The 13297-nt window shown below is 43.4% G+C and overlaps 1 protein-coding gene across 1 annotated transcript; it reads left to right on the forward strand.

The window, feature by feature from the left end:
- The first annotated feature begins 7192 nt into the window (after positions 1 to 7192).
- atf7ip2 (activating transcription factor 7 interacting protein 2) lies at positions 7193 to 12192 on the forward strand. Its single transcript, XM_079745646.1, has 12 exons — positions 7193 to 7302; positions 7559 to 7634; positions 7894 to 8025; positions 8436 to 8531; positions 8850 to 8896; positions 9220 to 9260; positions 9352 to 9404; positions 9827 to 9872; positions 9989 to 10065; positions 10471 to 10620; positions 10932 to 11119; positions 11875 to 12192. Exons 2-12 carry the CDS (start codon positions 7566 to 7568, stop codon positions 12101 to 12103), a joined length of 1128 nt encoding a protein of 375 aa, XP_079601772.1. The 5' UTR covers positions 7193 to 7302; positions 7559 to 7565; the 3' UTR covers positions 12104 to 12192.
- The last annotated feature ends 1105 nt before the right edge of the window (positions 12193 to 13297 follow it).

Below are 13297 nucleotides of genomic sequence, written 5' to 3' on the forward strand. Positions count from 1 at the left end.
ACGGATCTCTGGCTGCAGCAGTAGGGTCCGGCTGCGGCCTGCAGCACCTCAGGCCACGCCCACCTCAGGCCGCGCCCCCTTTGGGTCAGGCCGCGCCCCCTTTGGCCCCACCACATCCGTGGGCTTAACCATTCTCGCTCACTGCGACCAACTAACAACTTCTTTTTCCGGCCCATCTTTTAATGTTTTTGAATATTCATTTTAAGTGTGTTGTTAAGTTAAAAAGGGTAGTATTCATCTTTTATTTCTGCCTTAAGTGCATCTCTTTGGTAAATGATCCTTTAGTGCTTTCTCGTAATATTTCAAGATTCAAGATTCAAGCGGGTTTTATTGTCATATGCACAACAATTACAGAGCAGTCGCTGGCAATGGATTTCTTCAGCCTTGGGCTCCTCCAACAGTGCAATATAAGAGAAAGTAAAATTATAAGAGAATCACAAGTAGGAAAGCTGAGACTTAAATAATAAAAATAAATATAATAATAATAATAATAATAATAATAATAATAATAATAATAATAAAAAAAAAGTAAGTGTATAAGAGGAACACAAGTAGGAGAGCAGAGACCTAAATGCAAAACTAAATAAATGTAAAATGTAAACAGACGTGTTTATCCAGCTGTTGACTGGTATAAAGTGGCAAGTTATAAAGTGTTATAGTGGTGAGCTAAGTAGCTCAGGAGTTCAGGACCCAGTAACTCGGTGGACATTTTCCTGTGTTTTTTCCTCTTTTTTTTAACAGAGGTATATCTTAACGAAGAACACAAACCCGCTTTTTACGCTCGTTACCAGTGACATCACAATTTCATTATCTTGTTACTGTATATGCAACCCTATGAACTTGTGAGTGAGTGGTTGTTGAGTCTGACAAAAGTTTTGGATGCCAAGCCTGGTTACGTTTCAGCGTCTGACAATTCTCATTTAACTACATGGACTATCTTATGTCCTTCAATAAGACAATAGCCTTTTTTACACAGAGATCCCACCTTATTGTCGTAAAGAAGGCCATCATTAGTCATTAGGCTGGTTCTTCTTTTTTACACAGAAGTAAACAACTCCAGCGTTATTCTGCTTGTGTGTGCTCCTACATAGCATGTTGGCCTTCAGGAACCAGAGGCGTGACATGTAACACAGCAGTGTCATCTTTCTAGTGTGGCATATATGACCTTTTTTCAGTGTTAGCTTGAGGCAAAACAAAGCAACAAATGGTGATGAATACGAAGAGCACATTCAAACAATGTGCTCTTGCTGTGTGTTGGGTGACATATACAAAGAATTGTCTCAAGTGTGGATATGTGACTCATGTTTGCCATCCCACCTAACCAGAAATTGGGGAACTAGGAGGAACAGGTGAGTGATCCAGTAACTATCTGTTGTGTGAATTATGCATGCAAATGGACTGTACATGTTGCAGGGTGAGTTAGGCTCCATTCCTCAAATCCATCACACTCTCTGTTTGCCGCTGTGGCTTCTGTTGTGATTACCGGTCCCACTGGCCCTCAATAGAACTGACATAGAACCAGCCACCCTCCAGAGCTATCATACCTCGTCTTTCCAGCATGGATAGAGACACTAGCCACCTCCACACAATGGACCCAGCCCCCCCAATCACACTTCTCCGCCTCCTAGAGAGAGGTGTTAACAAACGAGAGAGACAGAACCCCTGCAAGACAGCTGGAGGGGATGCTGTTTCCCCCCTAGTGAAGCACTGAGTAGAACAGCTGTCTCCAGTGTTATCAGACATCTTTAATACCTCACTAGTTCACTAGTTGAATGCATGTTTACTGACTGCTTCAAAACATGTACCACCAACCCCATTCCCAAGAAGCAGAAGATCCTTACTCCTGCTTCCCCGCCGGCCGCCGACCCTGACCAGCACATGGGCAGGGCAAGATTGTTTCGTAGTGGTGGACCATAAGCCCTGGAGCCCCACAAGGCTGTGTTCTCTCCCTTCTGCTCTCTCTACAGACAAGATCTGCAGAAACTAAGGTCCCAAACACTCACCAGCGACCCGACAGGCCAGGGCCTTAAGGCTTTGAAAACTGTAGAGATGGTAGCAAACTTCAGAAGGAGCCATGCCCAAACCATCATGGGCGACTCCATCACTAACACTCTCGTCATTCCGATTACTGGGGAGGATAATACCAAAGGAACTCAGGTGAATGGGGAACAACACCTCAACCATCAAGAAGTGCTGGCAGAGGATGTTCTTCTGCAGAAACTGATGGCCCAGTTCTACGTTGCGATCTTTGGTTTGCTGCCTTCACTGCCATGGACAAAAGCAGACTGGACAAAAAAAAGACAGCAGCGTATCATTCAGCGGAGAAGGTCATCGGCTGCAACCTGCTGTCCCTCCTTCACCTGTATCACTCCGGTACCAGAAAGACAGCAGAACAATGCCTGTGAAAAACAACATCATAATTTATGTGGTGCAAGGCATTATGTGTGTCTGTGTATCTGTGTTTTTTATCCAACCTATTATTGCTCATTCCTTCTGATGGGTATTTCGAGTCTATAGCCTTTGATCAAGCCCTTACTTTGTAGAGCTGAACTGTGTACTTTCAGGAAGCTACATTTAAACCTAAGATATGTTAGATCAAAAACAGAAGACAGAAATAAAAATAGGAATGTCAGCAGTCATTAGCGGGAATGGTCTGACAGAAGAGGAAACAGAAGAAGAAGGGCAAGAAGCAGTACTAGTGGAAGGAGGATGTAGTGGTTAGTTGAGAGGTAGTAGTATAATATATAATAGGTATAGCTACTTCAGCCAGTTGACATTTAGTTGTAATATTTTGTTTTGAACTGACTCACCTGAGAAATTGATAATGTCCAAGGAACTGCCTTCAGGTATCGTGGTACTAGTTTGCTAATTTGTTTTGATTTCCTGTTTTTTTTAAGAGTTTAATTAATTGAAGATTAATTAAATAGATTAATTGAGATTCAGCTGGCCAGAGTATGTTGGAACTGTAGGACATAATTCTTCCAGGAACATCAGTTCAATGGGACACCTCTGAAATTCCATGTAACGTGCTCAAATCCTCACAGGAACGGCACTGTTATACTGGGAAATGGTTGGTTCTATTCCGATATTGAGATGTGGGTCCATCTGAGATGCGGTGGACGTTCCGGGCCTTTGGATGCTCCACTCGTGTGCTACTCGGTACTGGGACAAGGTAAGCCCATGTGCCTGTGTCGTCACGTGGAAGACCGGCTGACATTGATGCAAAAGACTTCTCCCTGTCCCCACCGAGATTGATAACGCCATTAGGTAGGGTTACAAGTTCTCATTGTGGCCTATGTGTACCACAAGATCATTCTTGGTCAGGGTCTCTCAATCTTATCTGTCTTTCAAACTAGTGCTTGATGTTATAAATGTGTCTGGAGAAGTAATAGTTACCAATGTGCTACCAATGTCACTATAATATCAAGTAGGCCAACGCTTAGCATTTTTTTCAACTTCTCACAACATGACGACAATGTACGCATCCGTTCATGACAGCATTTGCATTCAATTAGAAAGAAAATGTAGGCTACTATTAGCCTAAAATACTATAAGATTATATAATGTAATTAATATAAAACATGAAATCAAACAGTGGCCGGTCTGCTCAATCAGTGTCAGTTAGGGTTAGGGTTAGTTTTGGTAATAGGGATACTGTTAGTAGTAGTGGGTTACGTTTAATAAAAAGGTTAAGTGTGTGTGCATGAGCGTGTGAATGAGAAGGGGCTGAGGGAACATAAAAGCCTACCAATATGCTTTCTTCCCGGAACAGCTGACCTATTTAAGACACAGGAGCAGCTGAGGTCTCTGTCCCTTTAGAGATGGTTGTTATTTTTACAAAATGGTTTTACATGTTTTACAAATCTTTACAATTTGCAATGCGTTGCCTCTTTTTCATTTTGAGAGACATAATGCAGATTAATTGAGGTCTTCTTTCTTGGTTATTTATTATTTCTGGATCCTGTGGGTCTCTGTTATCTCTGTAAGCATAATACAGTGCTAATGGTCTGAGGTTTTTAACAGATTTTTAAGTGGCCTTGTAGTTCTGTACCCTTTGCAGAGATCAATAACTTTTGAAGGAGCCGGTTCTCTTTCAACCCCAAAAGGTTATCCAATGGCCTCATTAACAATGATATAATAGATGGTCCTTTAAAAATAACTATTGAGTAGAATGTTCATTGTTCTTTGTGTTACGATGGATGTTACAACATAACAACCTAACATTTCCGTTAATTACAATCTCACTGCATTCTGTCACATGTTAATGAATTGTGATGTGTATTATGAGTCCTTGTGTTTATTTGACTAACACTAACCATATCCCCTATCCTTGAACCATCAGGTCAGTCCAAACGGTCGACTCAATCCCTTCTCTCCCGAGCTTGATACAACTGATACAACAGGGTCAGCGGTCAGTTAGGATTATGCCTTAACCACCGGATGCGCACACCTCGATCTGCTGCCTTGTATGGACGGGGGCTCCTCTCTTCTTTCTATTCACCGTTCAATCGGTAGAAATGGGAAACCATTTGAGATCCTGTGTGACAGAGCAGAGACATTCGTTTCCACGTAGGGGATCAAGAGCTTCAGGAGCCCCAGGACACTATGGAACCATCGCAGAGGGAGAAGACTTCTGATTCGAGCATCTCCTTAAGATCCAACCCACCGTACGCACCACATTTCGGGGGAGCATGAGAGAAGGAAATCAAACCTGTAAATCCCTCACTCCACACGGTGCTTAAAGATCAGGTTGTTTCAGAGGAAGTGCTGATGACCGTGTTGACAGAGGTGGAGGACATACTCAACTCTAAACCCCTCGGCTACATATCTTCATCAGAGCCTGTCGACCCAGCCCCTGACCCTTAACGCCAACTCTGCTTCTGATGGGATGTCTCCACTCTCCTCCACCCCAGGCTGTGACGGCCCAAGTGGTATCCTTGGCCGTCGACGCTGGAAGCACAGTCAAGTGTTGGCTGACCAGTTCTGGATGCAATTTACCCACCAGCCTTCAGCCCTGTTCCAAGTGGCTTTAATCTACTCCAGGCATGTGGTGGGACAAGTCGTCATGGTGATTGACTAGCAGCTGCCCAGAGGACTCTGGCCTATCGGCACCATATCCTTTGTTCACCCCAGCGCTGAGGGTAGAATCCCTTCAGTGGACATAGACATTAAAGGGGCAGATTATACTGGCCCAGTAACTGAACTCATTCGGCTGCCAAATATGACAGAGGATGATAGCCTACCCCACACACCCAGCGGTAGACCTTTGCTGCTACACATTCCTCGTCAGAACGTGGGAGGCTTTATAAATTCCCCCGCTGTAAGTGGGCGTGCACATATAACCTCGCTAAACCATAATCACAACCTTGCAACCTTGATTATACACCTGTCCCAATCAAGCATACCTTTGTGGTTCAGTCTGCTGACCATCGTAGCAGTGTGCAATTTAGACAGTGTTTTCTTTCTGCTTGAACAATTCTTTGCAAGACTCCCGTATAGATCAGTAGTTGAACATTTGGTTTATTTAAACTACCCGTGTTCTGTTTACCTTTGCCTCCGTTGCGGGACCAACTATTGCCGCACTGCCGGTTGGCTGCGTGAAAGTCTGGCCTGCTGACCAGATCTTTAATCCTTATTTGTTAACAAGCTTCTATAGTGGTGATTGTTGTTTAGAATGATATTAATATGTTATGTATTAATAACACAAATGTTATGTTGCAAGAAAAAGAAAAAAGAAAAAATTGGGCGCTATTGACAGGCAAAGCTAGCCCTTATAAATTATAAATAACGCTTGCAATCCTACTCATATTAGCTATCAAGCAAATATCAATAAATCAAGCTTGTTCTAATGACAAACAATTTGGGTAAAATTAATAATACATTAATTCATTTCTACCCAGCTTGCCAGGTTAAAAATATTGTGTCACTATGTTGAGAAAAACGACTGTCGATTCAGTCAATCACAAACGATCACATGCCTTTATCCTGTTTTCTCGTTTCTATCTCCAATCGTCTCTTCTTCCTACCTAGAGCGCCTGGTCTGATTTGTTGTAAATTGTTAGGAGCCACCTGTGCACAGTGTTGCCAGATTGAGCCAGATTTCCCGCCCAATCAGGCAAACCTGGCTGCAGCGCGCTGCATATCATATATATACAGGGTGCGATTTGTGAAAAAACCAGAGGGGGGGATAATTTTGAGAAACATTTTAAAATGTTTCAAAATGAAGACGGACCCTGTGTATTTTGGTTGTTAATTATTACGATGTAATGGTGAAAATACTTTGGGTGGGGGGGATAATTTTTATCCCCACCGAGGATAAAAATAATTCAGCAGAGGGTAGGACGTGTAAACCAGAGGGGGGGATAATCCCCACCATCCCCACCGGCAAATCGCACCCTGTATATATATCATATATCATACATATATTGTGCAACGTGCAACGTGCTCGGTTCATCCAAATGAGTTGTAAATGAGTGAATGGATATTAATTGCCACGCAGGGAGCGTTACCACGGCTACACACCGAGTTATTTAAGAGCGCAAGGCGACTTAACACAACCGTACTAAGTGTGAGGAGTGAGAAGAAAGTCACACTGATCGAGAGCTTGAACTGGTGAGAAGTGAGTGAAAGGCAAAATGCAAAATGGTTAGAGTTTAGCAATCTGAAGTCTTGTGGTTGATACATGAGCTTCAATGTTCGGACTTGTCATGCAGCACGCAAAACAGGACGGGGTCCGAAATAGGTGGAGCTGGACATCTAATAGGCATTATATCATTAAGGCATGGATATCTTAATGAGACATAGCACCCTCTGCTGGACGACTATACGAAGTACAAAAAGCATATTTTGCAGGACAGTAATGCTGTGAATATGACTACATAAATATTTTTGAGCAAATAATTGTTCATTGCAAAATAATTTGTCATCTAACTTACGGACCTACAACTTGCGGACTTACGAGCTCTATAGAGTTGCGAAGTCACGCCCCTTACGGTAGAGCAAGAAAAAATTTAAGTTATTTTTTTCGTTTTTGGCAAGTAGCCGTGTATATCCATGGCATATAAAGACTGGGACCAGAAAATAATTACTTTCTCTCCTTTGAAACCCATTCATATTTTTCGATCTCATGGGTCCCATGGGCTCTACCGGAAGGGGCTTGACTTCGCCGCTCGATGCGAATGCGCGGGCACAACGTAATTAACTGCGGGTAGCACGCTAGACTGGCAATTTACCCTTCATTTAAATTGTTTGGGGGAAATAAAGGTCACGACTTGCACCGAAGAAGAGGTCACTGACAGAGAGGTGTGTTGCTTTGTTTTTACCTTTCTGTAAGGCTTACATACGTATACTAGACCTTGTCTTGGGAATGTTGTGAGTTTATCTAATTAGTACAGGCACACACACTCATATTTCGACCGATCTGAAATTGCATATTGGTACGCTTTAACTCAAATCGACTTGTTTTTTGTGTATCCCGTTGCTCACCATTCATTCATCGACAGATGAACGCATCGCAGAACTTTTTTGTACTAATCCAGCCTCCTTGTGTCTCATCAAGTTTAAGGATGAAGAAGAGCAAAGCGAGCCCAGCTCACTACAACCGAAGATATGAGATGACCCTTTCCAAAGCAGAGGTGAAATATGTGTTGAAAACCAACATTTTCAGAAAAACATTTTTAAACAACATTTCTGGCGACGTTATCGACTCTGACCTCAAACAGTTCCCCCAATACAATCCTATATACTGATTTTTCTTTTTTCATCTGAGACCTTATGCAACTCCTATTGTCAACACAAAGTGGCTCCCTTGTGTTTAATGTGTATGCTTGCATAATAATTTATGTTGCACATTTATGTTTATTTGTTTTACTTTTGTGTTCTTTGCACAATCAGCTGCGAGAAATGGTTAAAGCTGAGGTCCAGAAGGCAATGACACAGTCTAAGGCCAAACTGGACGTCCTGCTGGAAAAGATTCAACTGCTGTCGAACGACACGCATTATGAATGTGCGATAGGCAAATTAGAAGTGAGTAGGCTACGCTGTTTAGTGTCATGACACTAGACCCCATTCATTAAAGGTTGTATGACATGCCACCAGGTGTGGTGTGATAAGCCGTTACAAGCCGTTTTGAAAATCTGTCTGTTATGACATCACTAGTGGGCATGTCCACCTAGCCGTGAGCTGGATAGATCAGTCTACCAGCCTACCCAGTGGACAGTAGCAGACGTTGCTCATCTATCCCTCATACATCTAGGTGGATGCGCCCACCTGTGATGTCAGAAGCTGCACATTTTCAAAACGCCTTGTAATGGCTAATCACACTCACAGCTGGTGGTATAATATGTCACCTTTGAACACGAAATAACCTCTTCACTCTCTGTCCGAAGCCCCACCCTGAGAGCGTCAACATTAATGGTACTCCTGTCTTTCTCTAGATTCAGATTGAGAGGTTGGAAAGGAGAGCAGAAGCAGCCATAGACCATGTTATGCAGCTGGATACAGACCGTAGTCTAGACGCCCCACGGCTAAAGGTTGGTGCCACACACACTAGTGTGTCATTAAAGCCAGATCCCTCTCTTCACCACTGGGCCATTGTGGGTCCAGATTGATGGCTCTAGAACTCCATTGTATCATCGTAGTAGTGCAACAGACATAACCCGGGGAAATGGCTTAGCTTGGAGGAGGGAGGCGTTCATCTTAGACACACACAAATATCATCCATATTTACATCCTCTGCTTGTTGTACTCTTATTATTATTATTGTCCACTCATCTATGTACATATCAAAAAGCAAATTCAAATGTAATTTTTTGTAAATGTTTAAATACTTGGCAATATTGATCTTGCAGATTCCACTCTTGCCTGCCACTGCAACAGCCAAGTTAAAAATGTCCAGGTATAATTCACTGAGCAAACCAATATTGTATTTGCAGACATCTTGAACACAATTACATTAAGCATTGTCTCCATGCATTGGTGTTATTGTTTGCTCAAACATGCACTATGTGAATCAACAGCCTATTGTGGCTTTAGTTGTAGCTACAGTTGTATATTGAACAAAACTATTGACAGAGAAGAGTTGCCTGGATTGATTTAGTTCTAAATGGATGGGTTAGACTAGAGACTTTCTAGTTCTGATAATGTTCTTGAATTGAGTAAGTAGCTGTATAAGAAAATATAAACAGCAACGGTTTAACAGTTGAAGTGTTTATTCTACAGATCCGACTCAGCGGAGGGTTCCGAGCGGCTTGCTTCACACAGTACTCACTCTTCTGCACCAGTGTGTTCCCCATGCATGGTTGGCTTCCTACTCCTGTGGGTTTAAGTAATAGTGTAACATTGTGTCTACAGTAAACAAGCACAGCACCTCTGGGAAAGTCAACGGAGAGCTCCTTCAAGCAATGGTACGCCTATTTTAATTCCCAATATAATTGTTGGATGAAACGGTTCTCGTTTTGAAGCTCCAATTATTTTTAGGCTTTTTTAAGCTACAATTATAAACCCTTTTCATGTATAACTCTTTGCATATGTTAAAGGGTGTGGACAGTTGATTATTTCCATTCTATAACAATGGATGAATTGCACCTATTGTTGTTTAGTTATAGACCTCCATGTAAGTATACCTCTTCCGGTGGTGTTGTTCTTTGTGGAGATTGCGTTGGCCAACTCCAAGTGGAGCCACTGGTGAGAAAAACACTCTTCCGATGTAGACAAAACCTACAACCTTGAATCTTAAACTGTGGTCAGACGGTTGTGTTGAGGAAGATTAAAAGTGAGCAGAAATGTAACATTTGATAAATAAGTTACCCCTTTTTACACCTTCCAGGAAGCCACCAAAAACACAATGAGGATGATAAAGGTTGAATATGAAGGTATGAATCAATATGCCAGTGCGTTTTAAAGTCTCAAAGGCTTCACAACTGCCTTCTTGTAATTGGTTGTTGGGTTATTTGCTAGCACTTGCTTACTGCACCTGTACCATGCACAGATTTGAAGGTCGTCCATGATGATTTAGAAGAGGCTACTTCAATGAAGGTGATAACTGAAGGTTGTTTGTTCCATGAGGTAGGAGTACCACCTAACCTTTAAATGGAAAAAGACAGTACTGAAAGAGTGGTTTAATAGCTTATACAAGACTTGTGTTAAAAAATATATATATATATATATAAATAAATAAATAAATGAATGAATAAATGCTGGCTGAATGACCTCGCACACAAACCAGTTGCCACCACTTCTACCAAACATGTCTGACTAATGTTTTTTAAACACCAAAAAAGCTATTTAGAATTTTGACAATTAATGAATGTATCATGTATGTCAACCAAATGAGCCATATCTAACAGATCGTCGGTTAACTATTTTTATAAAGAAACCCATATTTGTTTTATGAGATGATTTGTCTGTAACAGTGTTGGTGTGGCTTCATCTCAAACTTTCTTCTTTCACCTTTTTTATTTTTTGCTTTAGACTCCTGCTGTGCCGATCAAGAAAGAGAGCGACGGTACGGAAATCCCAGTTGAGGTGAAGAAGGAGGATCCTCTGGAGCAAACCATAGCTGTGAAGACTAAAGTAGAACCCATGGACGAGGAACTAACATCCCCAAAACATCTAGAACAGGTAACGCATTTTCTCTTAATCTCAGCTTGAGGTTTTTTTCTTTTTCAAAGCAAAAGCTGAAATAATTTTAACTTTTGAAAACGAACTTTGAAAACCGGGAATTATTTCATTAGAATTGGTATGGATCTTTGAATTTTTTAAATCCACCTAACACAAAGTGAGCCTGTTGATTCAACACATTTGCCTATCATGTTGCAAACATTGAGATGTGATTCATATCGAGGCTCTATTGGGACCACTTTCCATTGATTAGTTAACATTTTGCATTAATTCTTCCTTCCTCCTTCCCCGTGTGCTCCTTCTCTCCGCAGGAGGCCTTCACGTGTCCTCCGCTCCCCGCCATGCCGTTCCCCGCCGTCGTCAACATGGAGGCCGCGTCCTACAACGTCCCCCCGCGGCTGAGCCTCCAGCTGGCCCTGATCTGCAATCCCCCGGGCCTCTCCGTGCTCTGGAACGTGGAGGAAGAGGACCCCTCGGCTCCCCCTATGGAGAGCTACAGGTATGGGGAGGAAGCCCACCTGTGTGTGTGTGTCTGTGTCTGTGTGTGTGTGTGTGAGAAAACAGCCCTCTCTTTGTCTCGGGGGGGGGGGGGTGATGGTGCTGTGAGGGAGGGCAAGGGCAGGGCTAGCTGTGAGGGAGGGCTAGGGCAGGGCTAGCTGTGAGGGAGGGCTAGCTGTGAGGGAGAGCTAGGGCAGGGCTAGCTGTGAGGGAGGGCTAGGGCAGGGCTAGCTGTGAGGGAGGGCTAGGGCAGGGCTAGCTGTGAGGGAGGGCTAGCTGTGAGGGAGAGCTAGGGCAGGGCTAGCTGTGAGGGAGGGCTAGCTGTGAGGGAGGGCTAGCTGTGAGGGAGGGCTAGGGCAGGGCTAGCTGTGAGGGAGGGCTAGCTGTGAGGGAGGGCTAGGGCAGGGCTAGCTGTGAGGGAGAGCTAGGGGGTGTGTGTGGGCTTGAACCAGCAACATGGCCTTCCTCCTGAGGGTACCTCCGTCTGATGAGCATCACCAAATAATAATTAGATTGAAGGAATATCAAAATGATCATGGTTTCTTTTAAATTCGCATAGCCGTATTGTTATGTAATCAGCAAATGCCAAGGAAACAGGTTGTTAGAAAATGGTCAGTTTTTAAAATATACGTTACATTAACCCCGCCCTCGTGGACAGATCGTATTCATTATGGGTCTATTGGCTGGTGTTCTATTCCCCGTTGAAGAACAGGGCTACACCCACCGTCCTATAAAGCAGCCCTCTCTCCCCTGCAGTGTGTACATTGCGGTGGAGGTGGTGAAGGGCAGCGGCGTGTTCCCGGAGTGGAGGGCGCTGTGCGTGGTCAAGGCCATCCCTCTGCCCATCTGCGTCATGATCACCAGGTTGAAGCCGGCCTGCAAGGCTTGCTTCGCCGTGGTGGGTAAAGACGTGTTCAGGCGCTACGGGCCGTACAGTAAGGTCATGCTGGCGGAGGTCCCTGAGCAGACCGCCACACTGTCCTGAGTCGCCTTAAAGGAGGGGATCAACGTCCCGCTAAGGGCCTGCCCTGAAGAACAACGTTCATCCTTAGAGGTGCTTTTTTTTTTCAAGGCTGTTTATAAGTTCTGTCTGTAATGTTTTCCTGAGGAAATGGCGTTTTTGATATTGACGTGTGTGTGTGTGTGTGTGTGTGTGTGTGTGTGTGTGTGTGTGTGTGTGTGTGTGTGTGTGTGTGTGTGTGTGTGTGTGTGTGTGTGTGTGTGTGTGTGTGTGTGTGTGTGTGGGGAATAAATGTCTACTGGGGTTAACAAATGTAATTGAGTTAAATTGCTAATTTCGTTTTTTCCAAATTAAGACATTCATTTATACAAATTAATGTGTCGTAGATAATATTCAAGAGTTGTGTGTGTGTGCATATAGAGCAGAAATTAAAACATTTTAAGCATTTGAACAAACAATGGTCTGATTTTAGTCTCTTCAAGATTGAAGAAGGTGGTTCTTGTAATACTTTTTCCATGTTGATCAAACTAAAGTTTGATTTCAAAAGCCTTCAAATTGTTTGTTTTTGCTTTGGGGGAATGATTACCAGTTTGGTTTTCCTGTAAATCTGTACATGCAGCTGTAGTAGATGTAACTATATTAGATGCATGCAGATGTAGAACGTAGTACATATAGCTGTAGTACATAATATATGCAACTGTAGTGAAATCACAAGGCAAAGTTATCTCTGGAGCCCCCAGAGAAGACACCCGACACTGAGCCCTCACACTAGTAGAGAACCAGCCCCTGTGCCCTCACACTAGTAGAGAACCAGACCCTTGGCCCTCACACTAGTAGAGAACCAGACCCTTGGCCCTCACACTAGTAGAGAACCAGCCCCTTGGCCCTAACTAGAGAACCAGCCCCTTGGCCCGCACGCACCAGACAAAACGTGGACTATTCACTTACCTATGAACTGCTCCACTCTTAAGTACCCTAAATGCTCTTGGGCTCCATGTGCTTTACTGGGGAGCTCTATAGATCCTGGCAGGGTCAGGGATCCATGAGGAGACATGCTACAGAACATGGTTGGGAATAAACAAAAGGTCTTGGTTGTTTCGGTATGGTAAGGTTCTCTGAGGTTCTGGATTGTCTCTGACCTTAGGGAGAGCATAGCGATGATATCTGAACAGTGGTTTACGTTAGGAAAACAAACATCTGTACCTGACATACACACTT

Source organism: Pollachius pollachius, assembly GCF_949987615.1.
Source record: "Pollachius pollachius genome assembly, chromosome: 11".
Taxonomy (NCBI): domain Eukaryota; kingdom Metazoa; phylum Chordata; class Actinopteri; order Gadiformes; family Gadidae; genus Pollachius; species Pollachius pollachius.